Source organism: Punica granatum, chromosome 1 (genome assembly GCF_007655135.1).
Source record: "Punica granatum isolate Tunisia-2019 chromosome 1, ASM765513v2, whole genome shotgun sequence".
NCBI classification, from domain to species: Eukaryota; Viridiplantae; Streptophyta; class Magnoliopsida; order Myrtales; family Lythraceae; genus Punica; species Punica granatum.
The window spans coordinates 8,132,616-8,150,975 of record NC_045127.1 but is presented as its reverse complement, the minus strand read 5'-3'; the positions used below and the strand labels follow the sequence as shown (position 1 = coordinate 8,150,975).

The 18,360-nt window shown below is 39.1% G+C and overlaps 2 protein-coding genes across 2 annotated transcripts; one reads left to right on the top strand and one right to left on the bottom strand.

The window, feature by feature from the left end:
• The first annotated feature begins 306 nt into the window (after positions 1–306).
• LOC116212859 (lysine histidine transporter-like 8) lies at positions 307–4,793 on the top strand. The gene is made up of 5 exons (XM_031547582.1): positions 307–975; positions 2,887–3,020; positions 3,318–3,745; positions 3,836–3,967; positions 4,076–4,793. The coding sequence occupies exons 1-5, from the start codon at positions 581–583 to the stop codon at positions 4,559–4,561; spliced, it is 1,575 nt and encodes a 524-aa protein (XP_031403442.1). The 5' UTR covers positions 307–580; the 3' UTR covers positions 4,562–4,793.
• Positions 4,794–4,809: 16 nt separating this feature from the next.
• On the bottom strand, positions 4,810–8,615 carry LOC116212866 (ent-kaurene oxidase, chloroplastic). The gene is made up of 8 exons (XM_031547591.1): positions 8,239–8,615; positions 7,414–7,574; positions 6,962–7,123; positions 6,564–6,704; positions 6,231–6,485; positions 5,983–6,144; positions 5,705–5,899; positions 4,810–5,416 (listed from the first exon to the last, which is right to left on the bottom strand). Exons 1-8 carry the CDS (start codon positions 8,384–8,386, stop codon positions 5,099–5,101), a joined length of 1,542 nt encoding a protein of 513 aa, XP_031403451.1. The 5' UTR covers positions 8,387–8,615; the 3' UTR covers positions 4,810–5,098.
• Between the last annotated feature and the right edge of the window lie 9,745 nt (positions 8,616–18,360).

The following is an 18,360-nucleotide window of genomic DNA, read 5'->3' as shown; positions in this document are numbered from 1 at the left end:
GATTTATTTTTCTTTTCCAAATCTATTCCCGGTAAAGGGCCACGGTGACAAGAATGAGCCCACTAACGTTTCACGTAAGCAATTCCGTTAAATGTTGAAAGAGAAATTAAGCCATGATAGATTTGAAACCATATATAAATTATGGATCTTTATGAGTAATTTATAAATTATGAGATAAATTTAAAAAACGGATGATATTATGATATATAACAACCCTTTATAGTTTATACATGCATATTTTTTTAAAAAAAATTTCTCGTGCTCATGAATTTTCTTCCCACAGCACACAGCACAGAGCACTGAGACTGATCCCTGGCCCCTCCACTGAAGCCAGAGACACAAAGAGAAGAGAGAGAAGAAAAAAGCTTCCAAAAAAACCTCCATTTTCATCATTTTGCTTTGCTTTTTTGCTTGCCTTTCTCTTTCTTCTCCTCCTCCTCCTCCTCACTCAAACAGGCACAGCCCTCGCCCACCCTTTTAAGCCCCCAGCAGAGCCTCTGCATCCGAACAGAGCAAGCCACCACCAGCTAACACAGAGACATAGAGAGAGAGAGAGAGAGAGGCCACATTGAGTTTGTCAATGGAGGAGAGGCCGGAAACGGAGCTGATATCCATTCCCGCCACGCCGCGCGGGGTGTCCACCCCCGAGGCGCTGACGCCGTCCGGGCAGAGGTCCCCCCGCCCCGGCTCGGGGGCCGGGGCGAAGTCGTCGGCTTCGGCGGCGTGGACGCCGGCGTCGCTGATATCTCCGAGGTTTCTGAGCCCCATAGGGACGCCAATGAAGAGGGTGCTGGTGAACATGAAGAGCTACCTGGAGGAGGTTGGCCACCTCACGAAGCTGAACCCCCAGGACGCGTGGCTTCCCATCACCGAGTCCCGCAACGGCAACGCCCACTATGCCGCCTTCCACAACCTCAACGCCGGCGTCGGGTTTCAGGCCCTCGTCCTCCCCGTCGCCTTCTCCTTCCTCGGATGGTACGACACTCCAAGCTCTGTCTGGTTAAAGTGGAAACCATGTAAAAAGAAGTGATTTTTCTTCTGTTTTCCTTTCCATGTTTGTTCTTGTTTGGAGCCGATAAATCCGAGGTCTAATGTTTGACATGCTTGCTCTTTCAATGGAGAGCGCCATTGCTTGTCTGCGTAGTCGACTGACAGGCCGACGATGATGGAGTAGTTTGCATCTGTATATCTTTCAGTACAGCATTTACTGCTTCCTGGTTATTATGTGCTTCCAGTCAATTCATTGCCTAATTTATGAAACTGACTAGTACTATAACACCCTCCTTAAACCCACGAACTACAATTCTCGGGCGAAAACGACCCAGCAATAGCGATTGTTCTTGGGGGTGGGTGTCGAGTCTGTCCACCAGGTTTTTCGAGAATGTATTACGTATTAGAATTTGACAGAAAATTCTTAAGGTTTCAGAGGCCAGTGGTGAGATTACTCTGACATCAGTGGAATCGTCGGGAGATAGTGTGTTGTATTTTTCGTTCCAATTAGTCTCCGATCAATTGCTATCTTGCTGGGTAGTTCCCACTTCCTGCTAGCTCTCTTTGTCAATACACTCAGTATGGACTGTCAATTTCCATGGTTCCTTTTCTCTTTGGTAGCTTTCCATTGGATTCTTCTTCTTCTTCTTCTTTTCCATGATTCCACCATTAGTACAGTCTGAATTCTTATTCTAGCTTTGATTTTGACCACCTTTCTCTCTCTCTCTTTCCATCTCTCTGTTTGTCTGTCTGGTTCTCTGTCTGCTTTCACATGGAATAAGGAAAAGGACTTGAGTAAAGCTCACTGCTTTGTAGGCCCATCGGTTGATCAATCTTAAATCTTTATCAGATTCTGTCAAGAGACTTCTTTGTGGGTATGATACGAAAACATCCTATCATTTCTTTTATCTTCTTTTGCTAGTAGTGTTATTAAGATAGAAATTCTACCTACTAGTGGTCCCCATCACATAATTCAGTTTTCTTCGATTTCGATATTTTCTAGACAGATACAGCTTTAGCCAATTTACTATGTAGGCTTTATTTACTTATTTATTTTCGGAGATATCACGAGATATTTTCAGCCGGCGCTTTTTACTGCTGTGACATTGAAAGTGCTAATACCTCAGCCGGTGCTTTTCACTGCTCTGACATTGAAAGTGCTTCTAGCGGATTTCATTATAATGCAGTGGTTGATTGTTAATTACTTGATTTTGCTTTTTTTCTGTTTCCCTTGGTTTCAACTTTTCCCTTTTCTTGGATTCTACTTCATTAAATTTTTGTCCTAACATTTTTTTTTTCAACTTCTGTTCTGGCATGTGAATAGTATATAACCTTTGGCCTCGTTCTTTTTTAGCTTTTTGTTATTTTTTTGTCAAAAATCACCAAAAGCAGAAGCATGGATCATTTCCAAAACCCTCCTTTTTCTCTTTGATTTTCTTCTTTTTTCCAATACCTGATCTACTGTGGATTGATAAAGCTGTTGATCTGGTCATCTCTCCTGTGTGGTTGAAGAGCAATAAACTTCAATCGTTGCGAGACATGGATTGTATTCTATCGTTAAAAAAAAAAAACTTTTTAAATGATAAAGATTAGTTGTTCACTATCAGTTTTGCCACACAACTCAGGAACTTTGGCAAGAAGCTTCAGTTGAGTAACTGTTTATCCAACGGGCTCCAGATATTATCATGTTGTACTTTTGATAAGTTTCAAACTTGCTGGGTGAAATCAAAGTTTATTACTATCCTTCTTGCTGATATGTGGGACCGAGCCGAACTTACCACTAATCTATATACATATGTCTCATAAGTGCCAAGGATGCTTGTATTCCTGTGCTATTCACTGTGGAGAATCACAAGAGCTTTAACTGATTTGATTCATATTTCAATCGATTTGCAGGAGTTGGGGAATACTTTCCTTAATAATTGCCTACTGCTGGCAACTTTACACTCTTTGGGTTCTTATTCAGCTCCATGAAGCCGTTCCCGGCAAGAGATACAACAGATATGTTGAGCTTGCACATGCAGCATTTGGTAAGCACAATTAGAGTCCATCTCATCTAAATATTCGATACATAAACTTCTCATGATCTGTTTCTCAGAACCCTTCTAGTATATAAAATATCAAAATAATGTAGAGCTGAGGGTTAATGAAATGATGATATCTCAAAATCCTATACATCCCCACGAGGACCCCCCCAGCTTTTTTATCATATAGAGATACAGATGATATTAGTGTCCTGTAAACATACTCCCAACTTTTGCAGCGCTTTTTGCTTGGTCGTTTCATAGAGCAAAGCCATAACATTGTGTAATGTAATGTCTTTGCAGGGGAGAGATTAGGTTCATGGCTCGCTATCTTCCCGACCGTCTACTTATCAGCAGGAACAGCGACGGCTCTAATCCTCATAGGAGGGGAGACCATGAAACTCTTCTTTCAGATCGTCTGTGGACCCCTGTGTACCTCAAATCCTCTTACGACTGTGGAGTGGTACCTTGTGTTCACCTCTCTCTGCATTGTGCTGTCTCAGCTTCCGAACCTCAACTCAATCGCAGGTCTCTCCCTTGTCGGGGCCGTAACAGCCATCATTTACTCCACCATGGTGTGGGTCCTCTCCGTGAGCCAAACAAGGCCCCCTACTATCTCCTATGAGCCACTTTCTCTGCCTTCCTTTTCTGCTTCGGTCTTCTCCGTCTTGAATGCCCTTGGGATCATAGCTTTTGCTTTTAGAGGACACAATTTAGCCTTGGAGATACAGGTAAAGATGTTAATGGATGCTGTTCTATCTGGTTTATGAAAATGTTTTCCCCGAGAGACCATGTAAATAAGGATATTCTTCTCTGATTAGGCAACGATGCCCTCGACGTTTAAGCACCCTGCTCATGTTCCAATGTGGAAAGGAGCCAAAGTTGCCTATTTCTTCATCGCTATGTGCTTGTTTCCAGTTGCAATCGGAGGTTATTGGGCCTACGGCAACCTTGTGAGTGACAATTTCCTGCATGATCCTCCCGTTGTCTGTTCTGTACTTGATTTAAATTTGGAGTTAAACACTGATGTTATTATGTTGTGGTGTTTCTTCCTTTGATAGATGCCATCAGGGGGAATTCTCAATGCCCTGTACGGCTTCCACAGCCACGACATTGCCCGGGGCCTCCTTGCAATGACCTTCCTCCTCGTTGTCTTCAACTGCCTGAGTAGCTTCCAGATATACTCCATGCCCGTCTTTGACAGCTTTGAAGCAAGCTACACGGCACGGACGAATCGGCCCTGCTCCATCTGGGTGAGGTCGGGCTTCCGGGTCTTCTATGGGTTTGTCAACTTCTTCATCGGGGTTGCTCTCCCGTTCCTCTCCAGCCTTGCGGGCCTGCTGGGCGGGCTGACCCTTCCCGTCACCTTCGCGTACCCATGCTTCATGTGGGTCCTCATTAAGAAGCCCATGAAATACAGCTTCAATTGGTACTTCAACTGGATTTTGGGGTGGTTGGGGATCGCTTTCAGCTTGGCTTTCTCCATTGGAGGCATTTGGAGCATCGTCAATAGCGGGCTTAAGTTGAAATTCTTTAAGCCCAACTGAGAAGAATCAGCCATGGAAGAAAAACCCTTCGGTTCCCGAAGATGTTTGTGCTTTCCAGGTGTGAGTTTGTATGTTTGAAAATGAAGTATTTCGTGTACTTGTCCTGTAAAATTACAAATTCGGAAGATAGAGATATGGCGACACTATTGTTGTGTTAATGGATTTGAGAAGCTCTGCTGTAGAGCAAACCATCTGATCTGAGTGATCTTGTAAGAAGCAATGGAGATTAATACCCAAATGTTTTCATCTTAAACAGAAACAGAGGACTCAGCTTATATTGATAGCTTGAAGCTTATTCAACTGAAAATCGACTTTAACTTACTACATCTGGGATGGTTTCTCGCAGAAACACAAACACATAGTAACCTGGTGCAGTTCTACCGCATTAAACTACCATTGCATTAGCAGCAGTGATCTTTTCATCCTATTCTTTCCGCAGCTCGAACAAAGTATCACATGCAAGCATAACAGGATATACAAAATGCAACGCATCCCACAGACAAGGCCAGAGCAGAGCTTTACTTTTTGAAGGTCTATTCACTCCGACCTTCTTGGCTTCAAGATAGCCTGCAATGGGTGAAGCTTATGTGTGGTGAAGCCGACTGTGTCTACATCAGCTTCTTCACCTTCCCTGAGCTTCCACTCAAACTCCTGCACCATCCTCCCGATCATGATGCAGGCAATCAGCATTGCCTGGAGAGATCCCGCACACACCCTCTTCCCCGCCCCAAAGGCCATTGTCTTGTAGAGATCTGCAGGGTCGTACTTGTCATTGAGGAACCTCTCTGGAATCCACTCCTCAGGATTTTCCCACTGTTTCTTGTCCATGTTGCACCCATATATGTTTATCGCAATCTGCGTTGTGTAATTGCTTCAGTGTTGAGGCAATAATTGCAAGAGAGAGACTGAATCTTGAAGGAACACTTCCCAACTAATCTAAAAACTTAGCTTATTGATTTAAGGCATGAAAATAAAAGAAACAAAAATCTGAAATGTTATTCTTGATAAATAGTAAGAATAATAAGGATCAAGAAGCTTCGCATCGAGCTCTCATATCATGTGGAAGTTTACAGAATGACTTGCTCATCGGTTAGCAGCTTAAACTCATAGCTGGAGGAAGTAGATCAGATGTAGTTGACTGACCTGGCTTCCCTTGGGAATGAAATATCCTCCTAACTGTGTGTCTTCATGTGCATAACGGATAGGGACTAATGGGGCAGGGTTGTGCTTCCGGAGAGTTTCATGGAAAATAGCTCCCAAGTATGGAAGATGAGGCAATTGCTCCTCAGTAATTCTTTCCAAGCCACATATGTTTTTCATCTCCTGATACAGGCGATCCTGCTCCAGAGAGTCGCTTTAAGTATAATCTAAAGCTACAAAGAAAACGAAGGGGGGGAAAAAAAAAGGTTATAAAGTAACACCTGCCGCTTCGGACTTTTAGCTAACTCATATAAGGCCCATTCTGATGTGACCAAAGTCGTGTCAGAGGTCTCTATTATCGCCTCCCAGACCAAAATGGCAATTTGGTCCTCTGTGAGCGTCTTTGCTTCAGACAGCAAGTAGTTGAGATAACAATTCAGCTCCTGTAGTTACATCCTTGACATGTTAGGACAACTACAAGAACCATTTCTCTAGAGGGAGTAGACATTTGATAGGTAAAAGGAACTACCTCTCCCGAAGCAATCCGTTTCTTCTGCTCTCTGATAAGGGCACTCATCAGTACTTTCCTTCGGAAAGTAACCTGACGGATCTTGTTCTCCAAGCTATTGTTAGGGATCCACTTCAAGTATGGGAAGAAGTCCCTCCAGTCCACCTCGAGGCAACTGTTCATGAAGTCAATGACCAGAATCCTGTGTATATCCTTCTTGGAGAACGTGCTCCTGAGCTCCTCCACATAGATGGACTTCATATCAACTCCGATGGCCTACAAATATCAGTCATTTTGAGTGGGCAATCAAGTAACTTGCCTAACAGTTCATCAAGGGTAACAGCGAGAGCATACTTGTTTGAGCGCAAGCCCGAAAAGTTCATTTTCGAATATGGCTCTGAAATTGACAGCTTCACCTGGGGAGCCACTGACTTGATCATGTATTTGTCTACAGACAGTTTCAACCATGGCGTCTCTGTGGGAACGATGCCTCTTCTGCAATACAAAATACAGAAAAAAACAATTTTTTGGCATTGGGAAACCAATATTTTGGGACACCAATGATAGATTTTGGCATTAGTGGAGGAAAATGTTGAGGGCGAGAGATTTCCCTTTCTTAAATGATGCACTGGATGTACACTCCTATTGCATCTATGGTGAGTCGATATCTCAACTCCTAAACTTTGCCTGGTGCACATATATTTCAAGGAATCAAGATGATTTGGTCAAATGTAGTGCTTTGAAGTTTTTACCTGAGCATTTGCTCCCAAAACACTTGTCAGAATGTAGCGTTTCACCATCTTGTGAAAGTCACTATAATCACTTGTTGCAACCATGGTTCTATTGGCTGTGAGGATCTCCAGGGCATTCGAAAGCTTTCTCGTGGAGATCGATGAGAACCTCGTCACCATTGCCTGAAAGAGGAGAGGATGGTTGAGCTTCCTATGATAAGTCCTAAACAAAATTCTGCAATCAAGTATGTCATTACATGGAACTAATAAACCATAGGAACAATCCTATCCGATTCAGCAAAAAACGTAACTTCAGCACAAAAAAAAATAAAAAAATCGGCAAGAAAAGGAACAGTCGTATTCAAAAAGAAGAAGAAGCAAAGCAATGCCACATACCACATCATGAAAAGGTTATTAATTTTGGACCTTGGCCCCCAAAGTTACCCAGAAATAAAAAGGGGGTTATTAATTACCTCTTTAGCAACTTCAGCAGAATTGAGCACAACCACGGTTTCAGCGCCGGTTTTGATGGAATAGATTGGCCCGTAAGTCTCGGCCCACCTGGTGAATGTCTTGTGAGGTTTTTTCTCTTTCATTTGCAGCAGATTCCCTATGATTGGGAGTCCTGGCACCGCTGCAAGAACCAAGAAGTCCCAAATACGTATACATCACAACTTAATCCTTTTGCTGTGAAGATAACATCACAAGGAAAAGGGCACACAGCACACATCTTGCAGAGTGAAATCGATAGCTAACTATAAGACCACACGCCGTATCAAAAGCTTTCAGTTAAAATCACTCATTTACCATCCGTTCGGATCAAGCGAAACAGAGGGGACATATAACTTACTCTCCCCTCCCTTCCCATTCCCTCCATTTCCCTCCTGTCCAAACCCATACAACTTTCCCTCCCCTTCCCCAAATTCCCCTCCATTTCCCTCGTATCCAGACAAAGAGTTAGTTTTTAGATCACCAGTCACTTCCCTTATATCAACCCCAGAATGGAACGCGACCGCAGCCTCACGTGGAATACCGTTAAATTCCTGTACACTTATTCAATTTTTTGCAAATTCTCTTATGCCCCTCTTAATATTGTTCAGCAAACATGCGGGAGGGCCAAGCCACATTCAGCAATCTTTGCTATGATACACACATAAATTAACACAAAAGCAAGGCTTCGAATCCAGCCTATCATGGCTATGATGCAACAATAACAAGAGCACGTAAAACCCAGAAAAGGACTTTTGAATGAGCAGAAACAGCAAAACAAACTGAAGCGAATTAAGCAGCAGCAGTACTGGGAACAGGCGGAAGCCCCGTGTTCCTCTGCTTATGGGAGAGGCCCCTGAGGAAGACGAAGCAGAGGAGAAGTCCGGCCACAAGAGCGGTGGCGGCAAAAGGCGGCGCCTTTGCCGCTAAATCATCAAGAACAGCCCCAACAGCCATGGATTCTCGACCCTGCAAGTGAACTTCTGGCTGCTGCTGCTGCTGCTGCTTCTCCCTGTTCTGTCAAGAGGAAGAGGCCTGCAAATGGATCCTTCAGAGTGACGACATTAAATGGGATCGGGAACAGAGCAGATAGACAACGAAATTGAGATTCCCATGTTGATGGGTTGTGGATTCTTATGGAGGGGACGCCATTAAAATATGAACGAAGCTGGAGATGCCAACTGATTGAAGTTTTTAAATCAACTCGAGGGAATACAACACGTTGCAGTGAAATTATACAGTGACGCAAGCCCGCCCTTGATAATTAAGATGTTACGATTCAATATGAAGTGAAACTATCTGTGTCATTTATTAATTATTAAAATTTTTATTTTATTATATTTGATCAATGAACCTCTCTTATAACCGATATATTATATATAATAATAAGATATGAAAGTCATTCGGACCGAACGGGATATGATCGGTGAACACAAACTGCGAGTCGCTCTCGAGGCGTGCGATGTGAAAGAACCGGGATCTTGACTTACAAGGAAAGTGAAGCCTGGATCAGAGGGACCAAGGGCGCAGAAATTTGCGTGAGAGGACAAGTTCGAGAAAAATTCGAACTCAAGAAGTTCGGCATGGAGTCGGGAGGCTGGGTCCGGTAGTGTTTTATATGGTTTTGCAAATAAGATTATACGTTGTAAGATAATGAACGTGAGTTATTGTTTGTCCCACGGGCCGTTTCATATGTTATTAATAAGCTACCATATCATGGTAAAGTAATATCTCGTAACAAATCATTTAATAGACATGCAGTTGACTATTCTCATGGAAAATATTATATTACAAGCTAATACTTAGTGTGATAGAAATTGAATAAGTAATTTTTAATCAGAAATAGTTATTTGTTTAATTAATTTTTGGGATTGAAAACGTGATTTTATTCAACGAGTTAATAGATGATCATAAAAATTATTTCTACTCATTCTCATTTTAAGTATTAACTTTAAATTTAATGGTTTTAAATTATTACTTCTCTAAACATTTTAATATATTCTGAAAGTAACATATATATTTATGTAATTATATTTAGTACTTTTACATCGGTGATGAAACATCCAAACCAAAGCTTTAACTCACAAGTACTCTCTTTTTCTTTTTTTTTTCTCTGATGAGCTTGGTCACATGTACTCATGACTTAAAAGTATGGCTTCGATGACAATCGCTCAGTAAATTAACCTTCCATTGCATATTAAACGAAGGATCTAAAAACTGTCTTCTTGAAGAGTTGTCGGTATCCCAACGTCCTGCACGGAGGCGTCTACGAGTCCTGACATATATCCAGATCCTTGCCCTCCTGCTATCGAATTTCGACCGAGACTCGACCATGAATTATAGTTGGATGTATGGGACCCTCGTCAGGTTGGTGAGTGTGGAGTACCTTGTTCAGGAAAAAAAAAAAAAAAAAGAGCGTGGAGTCCCTTTCCTTCCGATGTTTTCAGCTGTTTCCTACCGCGGACCCTAGTGAGTTGGTCTTTGTTGGAGCAACCGAAGAGACAAGGCAATGAACAGAGAGAGAGAGAGAGAGAGAGGAAGCAACGCGACAATATTGGAAAATGGAAATGGACTTGTTGTTTGTAAGATTCCTCGACCTCTTCTACTTATATTTTTGGCACGTACTTTACTACGTGGAAATCGATTAGATTCTGACTAATTCAGTTTGAGTTAAATCGGCTTATTAAAAATGATAATTTTCTTAGTATGGAAATCGATAAAATGTCCATAGACAAATTAATCTCCGCTCGGATGTCAAATTTTTCTTCTAATATGAACATACTAATGGCATATTGGAAAAAGCGAATGTAGAGTTGTAGTGCAGTGAGACGCATGTTTATCTAATTGTATTTTTTATTAGTGAGATTATTTGTATCTTATTATTTAACCTTTTTATTTGCTTATACTAAATTGTGGGCCTTCCATACAATTGAAAGAAAAAAATACGACATATTGAGCATTTCTTTAACATCATCTTAATTTGGTGGATCATCCCTCTTGACTAGATTTGTTTCTTTTACGTTGGAAATATTGATGGAGCCTCGATATTCCGTTTCTGTGCCGCCGGGTGCTGTTTTCTCTTTTGGAATTTTCCTACTGAAATTAAAAAAGAAATATGGCATATCTTGTTGGGCCTCTCATTTCTTTTCAAAACGATCACTGCATTTTATTAATCAGAATGAGTCGGAGAGCAACAGCTTATCATATAGACTTTAAGTCTACAAATGAGAAGTGATCTTACCTTGTCACGTGACGTGAGGAAGCACTAATCAAATTTTATGAAATAAAAAATTTAATGCTAATCACTCGAATAATTATCATAATTATTATTCATTAAAAAATTCTTATTAATTTTTACTTGCCACGTCATTTGTGATATGCTTATCTAAAATTTTCTTGTCTACAAATACTGTTTTTTCTCTTGAATTACGTCGAAAGTCATTTTGTGAGGGGTTTTCTAAGATATTTATTGTCAAAATTAAGGGTAATTATCATTGCTACTTCCCGAACAATGGGTTTAACTAAACTTTCACTCCCCGAACTTTAAAAAGAAAAATTCCATTCCCCAAACAATCAATTGGTAAAGATATCACTTGCTAACCTACAATAAATAACTATAATATCGTGATAAAAAGACTAAAATATCCTTATTTACGTATAAAAATCCGCACTCTTCCTCTTTCCGAACTTTAAAAAGAAAAATTTCATTCCCCAAACAATCATTGATAAAAATATCACTTGCTAACCTACAGTAAATAACTATAATATCATGATAAAAAGAATAAAATATCTTTATTTATGTATAAAAATCCGCGCTCATCCTCTTTCCTTTTTACCTTCGTGTCTTCCATCTCCAAAGTAAACACGCTAACAAAATATTACCAAATGTTGATTTTCAAAAAGGGACTGATGCCATAATATATCATACGTCTTTAATGAGAGAGGAGGGCAACATTTCTACCCATCAATTGTTTGGGTACTGGGACTTTTCTTGTCAAAGTTTGGGAAGTGACATTTCACATGCACCCATAGTTTGATGAGTGGCAATGATATTTACCCCAAAATTAAGCATGTTTTCTTACATAAAGAATTTTCTGTATTTTCATAGTAAGGTTATGAATCAACTGCTTTTCTCGTTTTTACCTTCATAGGCACTTATTTTCGGTTAGTGTAAACATCAAGTCTCAACGAAGCACCTTCCTCCATTAGCTGATTTTACTCCGCTAGTCTAAGTACAGTTTCAAAGATGTTCAATTGGATTTTTGTAATGTCTTTCAGAATTAATTTCTCCATCGTTCACAAATAATATTGTAGAAGATACTGAATTCGAGGAATTTAGATTGAGAAGAGAGAAGAAATAACACCAAGATATACCTGATAAAACTTTCAAGGCAAAGAAAAACATTCACGGACAAAGTATAGAGATTTCACTAGATCAATAAACTAAAGATTACACACTTGAAATCACACTCGTGTTTCTCAGCTCCCATTACAAGACCCAACCAGAGAATAGCCTCATAATCCTCTCAATTCTCACAACTCTTTTACTATATGAACCGTAGAGACTCCAAGAAAATAAATTTGAGAATTCCTAAGAAGATCAATTGTGATTTTCACACAACGCGATATCTTGATACAATACCCAATCCCCTTTAAATAGATACAATATCTTCCAAAAATCTCAAAGATATCCTAATATAGTCATAGGATATTTCAAGATATTTCCCCCTTTGAAATATTCTAAAGATATTCTAGAATTATCTTTAACATCCCCTAAAGATAATTTCACTAAAGATTTAAGAGATACAATAAGATCCCTACAAAATAGGAAATATAATCTCAGGATAATCTGAGATATCGCCCCTTCCTTTTCCATGCAATCTCGTTACCGCTCCGGTCTTCATGTCTTTGGGTTCTCTACTGAATATGATACATAGTCAACAAATCTCCATCTTGGCTCGTATTCCATAAAGTCTACATCGATCTAGACTCAACTGTTCTATCACAGTTCTTCATGGGCTGCACCTCATCCTGCGCGATTACTCAAGTCCAAGCGACCTTTCGACTCTTTCGAGGTGCCGAGCTTCTTCAACTTCATTGTGGTGCACCATTCAAAGTTGACCTTTCGACAAGTCGTATTCTTGACTTCAGCGTCACATGAGGCTACCAACTTTGCAAGCCCACAGTGTTCCCGCGGTCTCAACTGCTTACTCCGCATGTTTCCCGCTTGTAAGCTATTCTACTGAAGAGATTTCTCCCTTCATTCAGGTCTATCCCAAGTATCTCCATACCAGGCTGAGTTACGGAGCTTTCGGCTCAAGCTCCACCTTCCTCCTAGGCTTATCCACTTGTCCTTGCCATGTGCCCTTGATCTGCTTGACCAAAGTAGGAACATCAAAAGCCACATTACTGATAAGGAATTTTGAGGACTTATTGCGCGTATGCAACCCGTGGTTTTCCACATTATCAATCCCGAGCAAGTCACCACAATCCATAAATGACTGCAAGTACCTTACTTTAGGAGTTGGACACTTAAATGTTGTCGTTGAAGCCATTCTTTGGAGAATGCACATGCCCTTCTGCAACAGTCCCTTCATCACCACGAGAGCGCCCTTCGAAATTCTTACGACTCCACCTTGGCACTTGTACTTATAGCCAATCTTGTCAAGTGTACCCAACGAGATCATAGTTTTTTTAATTGTAGAACATGCTTAACATCATCCAATAAAATCTCACCACCAGTATGCAGCTTGATTCGCATTTCTCCCACTCCGACGATATTGCATGCGTCACCATTAGCTATAAGGACTTTCCCACCTTTTATGGAACGATAAGTAGAAAATAATCCTCTATCATAGCAAACATGAAAAGTGCAGCATGATACCTATCGTGCCAGATGTAATGAGAATCTTGGCACATGCATTCCCATCACCTGTTGCTATAAGAATATCTCCTCCTTCGTAGCTTTCTTCCACTACTACCGCATCCCCCAAGAGCATGCTTTTCTTGCTTGCCTTGGATAGTCCCTCTTGAGATGGCTTTCGTCGTTACAATTCTAACAAATCGGTTTTCTGCCCCTTGACTTACTCCTGCCATGAGACCCATTCTCGCTCGATCTGCCCCTTGCTATTAGGCCTTTATCGCTGCCTTCATGGAGCTCTATCACTTTTTTCTATAACTCCTTCGAGTTCAACTATACTTTGACATCTTCCAAGGTGATACTCATTCTACCGGTATTCATGAAACTCTCGTATGCCTTTGGGAAAGAACACAACACCAATAGAGCATGATCATCGTCTTCAATCTTGACGTTCGCGTTTGCGAGAACCACCATGGTTTGACTAAAGGGGTCCACATGATTACCTGCGGGGGTCTTCGGACTCATTTTTAACTGGTACAGTCTTTGCCTCAACTACAACCTACTTGTTAGGGATTTCTGCTGATATAACAATTCCAGCTTCGTCCACACTTTCGGTGCCAAAGTCCTGATTGCATATCTCTCGTAGAACTTTATTCAACAAGCTCAACTGGATGGCGTTTAGAGCCTTCAACATCACCGTCTTCCTCTTCTCTGGTGACATGGTCACAGGTAATTTCTTTTCTCCTTTTAGCATTCCCTCAAGGTCGTGCTGCACAAGCAAAGCCTTCATCTTGATCTTCTATAGCCCAAAGTCATTTGATCCATCAAATTTCTCCACGTTGAACTTAGATCCCGACATATTCGTCCTCTCCGAAACCTCGCTTTGATACCAATTTATCGTGGAAGATGTCGAATTCGATAAATTTAGACCGAGAATAGGGAAGAAATAACATCAGAATATACGTGGTAAAACCCTCAAGTCAAGAGAAATATCCACGAACAAAGTAAGGAGATTCCATTGGATCAATAAACCGAAGATTATAGACTCGAGATCATACTCGTGTTTCCCAACTTCCGTTACAAGTCCCTACCTAAGAATAGCCACACAATCATCTCAATTCTCATCACTCTCTTGCTGTATGAACCCTGGAGACTCTAAGAGAATAAACCCGAGAATTCCCAAGAAGATTACTCATGATTCTGACATAACGTTTTGTCTTGATACAAGACCATATCTATTTTAAATAGGTACAATACCGTCCCAATATCTCAAAAATATACTAATATAATCATAGGATATTTTCCCTTTGAAATATTATAAAGATATTCTAGAATTATATCTAACATTCCTTGAAGATAATTTCACTATTAGAAGATTTAAGAGATATATAAAATTCCTACAAAATAAGAAATATAATTTCAGGATAATCTAAGATCTTGCCCCTTCATTTTTTGTTCGATCTCGTTACCGCTCCGGTCTTCGGGTTTTCGAGTTCTCCACTAAATAGGAGATATACTCAACAAACAATATATTTACAATTTTGTCAACACATTTATTTATTCTCGACTACTTTATCCGTTTTCTTAATATTTATGCAGGACTTCAGCTTTGGTGCTAACTTTTAACGTTGGATTGGATTGGATTTGGGTTTCCTCATAGAAAATGGACATATCCATGGAATCAATATTGTCCACGATTGGGCTTTCAGATGGAAGAGAAGGTATTGGGCCGAAGCCCATATGAACGGGACAAATCAATTTCATTTTTTTCCCCCATGTCTTGCCCCAATTTCAAAAACAATTTCATACACTTATGTAAACATATATATTAATAATAATAATGATTAGACACCTTTATCATATTTTCTAAATTTCTTATAGGAACAGGACAGAGATCGACCCTCTACTTGTTGCAATTTTTTAAATTAATTTGTCCCTACTTACCTACATTAATTAATTGATTGATTAACATTACGCAATAATTAGGCCGACACAAGATTTATGATGCTTCAAGACAAGACACCACTTCGAAGAATTGTTGTTTGCATGGACCTGTCGTCTCGTCTCGAGCACCAATGTCCAAAAAGGCGACTCACCTTTTCCTTTTCGTTTTGTTGATCTCCCACTACTTAGATATTGGTGAACTTTTCGATAAAGTCGAATTTGAAATTTGTTCATAATTTTTAATTATTATTATAATTTGCCACATTAATCGACACATCATATCGTAAAGCAAAAAGCAAAAGAAAAATAAAAGAAGAAAACAACGATTAAAATGCAAAATATCTCTTATATCAAATTAAACCCAAATGAATTGAAACCCAATCAGTGCTTTTTTTTTTCTTTCTTTTTTAGTTCAAACCCACGACATCTCTCATGGTAATAATTATTTCTCATTATTTTGACATAAATTGATTGACTATATATATATATATATATATTTAGGTTCGATTGACCTATAATTTGTATATGGAATTTTTGGATAAATTGGAAGAACATGCAGAGGGCAGAGGAAAGGAACAACATGGAAAAAGCAAAGAACCCTAATAATGTGACAATAGCTGTCACACTACCACTGATGTATTATTGTACATAGTGCTGCATGTCACCATGAAAACACAATAATGACATTAAAGTACACAAGTCCAACTATATATATCCATATATAATCTTTTCTAATATATATTTATCCACTTCTCGCAGTTATGATTTGCATATACGTCTCTCTCTCTATAGTCTATATATATATATATATACACAAACAATATATAATCATACTTTTTTATGTGAAAAGAGACTCTCATTTGATATTGATGGAGGAGTTTTGTAAGTATATATATGTCGGCGAGTGCAATTACAAGATTAGTAAAAAACCTTTATATATGTGACTAATTACCAATCATTTCAACGTAGCAAACTCTTGATTATGTACTTGATGACTAATGCATGTTCGATTGTTAGTTTACTTTCGTATTCATGCGGTAAGTTAATTCATTTATAGGCATCATATATAAGCTAATATTGTCTTATTACTTTACGACATATTTCTGAATTCAATTTCAAGTAACAGCAATTGAAACTTTTCACACGTTGCGAACTCTAATGCATTTGACATTTGTAATATTATATTCATGCAGTTTTCCAATATCTTGGTTGCTATGCATGCATGGATAGTAGAGACGTAATTACTATTGCGACACATTTTCATATACTCCAATATTAATTGTTAGAAGAGCTAGAGAAATAAAATTATTAATAAAGGGGTAGGTTAATTTCTTCAATATATATCAATTATATTATGGAAGTACAAGTCACATAAATTACTTTATTGTTAATTATTTTAAGTTCGGTTGGAGAAAAACAAAGGTATTTGGTCATAACTGTCGTTCTCCATCCGTCTATATGTCGCATATAAAGAAGGATCAAAAGAGGGTCAAGCAAAGGACTCGTGATTAATTCTTAAGGAGTCATGTGGATCATCACTACATTCTCGTGCATATATGATATATATAAGAATTGCTTTCTTTGTAAGCACAAAATAAAATGAGAAATAGTATTTGTACTTCTAAATTAGTTGCGAAATTGAATTATAAAGGCAACCTTTAACTTTATTTGAAGTGTGTAACCCGAGAAACTTAATAGAGTAGAAAAGTGGGTGGGAAAAGAAATTAACGGGTGCAAGGATTTGGTCAAAAAAATTATAGAGAATAAACTTTACCAGTAGGTCCCTCCCCCCTCATATTAATCATGCTATAGCTTTTCTCCATGTATACATATATCTTGTTCAAGTTTGAAATCTTATTGTGCAAAATTATATTTATACCAATAGCATTTGGCTGAAGCTTAGGAGTTCAATTTGATTTTTTAATTGTATGTTGCTTTTGAAATCGACCATTACATAGAAATTATGTTTAGTTATTTATGAGACGAGCGAGAGCTCAATTTGTTATTTCTATATAAATTAAATTGGCCATATTTTTAGGAGAGCAAACAAATTATTATTTTTACCAATAAAATTAAGTATAGGGAACACATGTGGTGATTATAATTTATAACATCAGGATTTCTCTTAAATAATAGTATGATATGATATGATATGATATATATATATATATAAATATATCTTCTTCAATTTTGAAATCTTATTATAACTAATCAATAATGACGACTCTCTGTACTTTCGCAAAAGCTAGCTTAATTAATCCGGGTTCCTAGATAAACCATGAGCTTATATAGCAGAAAAGGTACTTATATTTATATAATCCTACTTAGTTCTAATCAATTTTAAACTAGCTTTTACTTATACTCGTCCTCTATATATATATATATATATTGTCGAGCCATCGCTGCAAGAAGCATATTTAAAGCTATTGCGACCATAATACGATTTCCTAAGCATGATTTTGTTATCCCTTGTAGTCGGGTTGAGTCTAATTTCTCTTCACAATATTGGCATGATCTATGATGAAATATGAGTGTTAACTGATCGCGACGATTTGTACGTCCGTATTGGTAAAGGCAAAATTCATTAGCACCTCCAGCAATAACATACGTAGTGCGGTGTTAAAACACGAGTAATCATAAATAGGAAAACTAGTATAAATTGGCATGCTAGTTGCCAAGTAACAACCTCATGATCTTCGCATATGTTCGTCGTACGAGTTTATTAGAAAAATACCAAAATATAATTTGCTAATCGCTAAATTGAAATCAATCAAATTATGTAGTTTCAAAATCTTTTCAACGCCAGTGGCATTGGAGATTCCCCTATATTGAGCCGATCGAGGTGATTGGTTAGGGAGGTCAACGTGGTCCACGATGCGACCCATCTTCCCGATACCGAAGAGGATGACGGTGAGTTGACCATCTTCTCCCTCCTGGGTCAATGTCCCATTTTCTCCTTTGTTTTCTCGCGATATATAAGTTGCCTGTTTTATCGCGAGCAGTTGACGATAAGTTAAAGTTTCCACGCAATTGGAGGCCGAGATATTGAGAATCCAATCCAATATTTGGGCTCTTCCCTTGACCGAGGGATCTTGATTCCTTCGGCCAGACATATATTTATTTCACG

Bases quoted from the DNA above. Each gene is read 5' to 3' on its own strand.
- LOC116212859 (XM_031547582.1), top strand. From the start codon at position 581: ATGGAGGAGAGGCCGGAAACGGAGCTGATATCCATTCCCGCCACGCCG. The intron at 3,021-3,317 runs GTAAGCACAATT...ATGTCTTTGCAG, and splicing joins GCTTGCACATGCAGCATTTG to GGGAGAGATTAGGTTCATGG. The intron at 3,968-4,075 runs GTGAGTGACAAT...TTCCTTTGATAG, and splicing joins ATTGGGCCTACGGCAACCTT to ATGCCATCAGGGGGAATTCT.
- LOC116212866 (XM_031547591.1), bottom strand. From the start codon at position 8,386: ATGGCTGTTGGGGCTGTTCTTGATGATTTAGCGGCAAAGGCGCCGCCT. The intron at 7,575-8,238 runs GTACTGCTGCTG...TGGTTCTTGCAG, and splicing joins GGGGCTTCCGCCTGTTCCCA to CGGTGCCAGGACTCCCAATC. The intron at 7,124-7,413 runs GTAATTAATAAC...CTCCTCTTTCAG, and splicing joins CTGCTGAAGTTGCTAAAGAG to GCAATGGTGACGAGGTTCTC.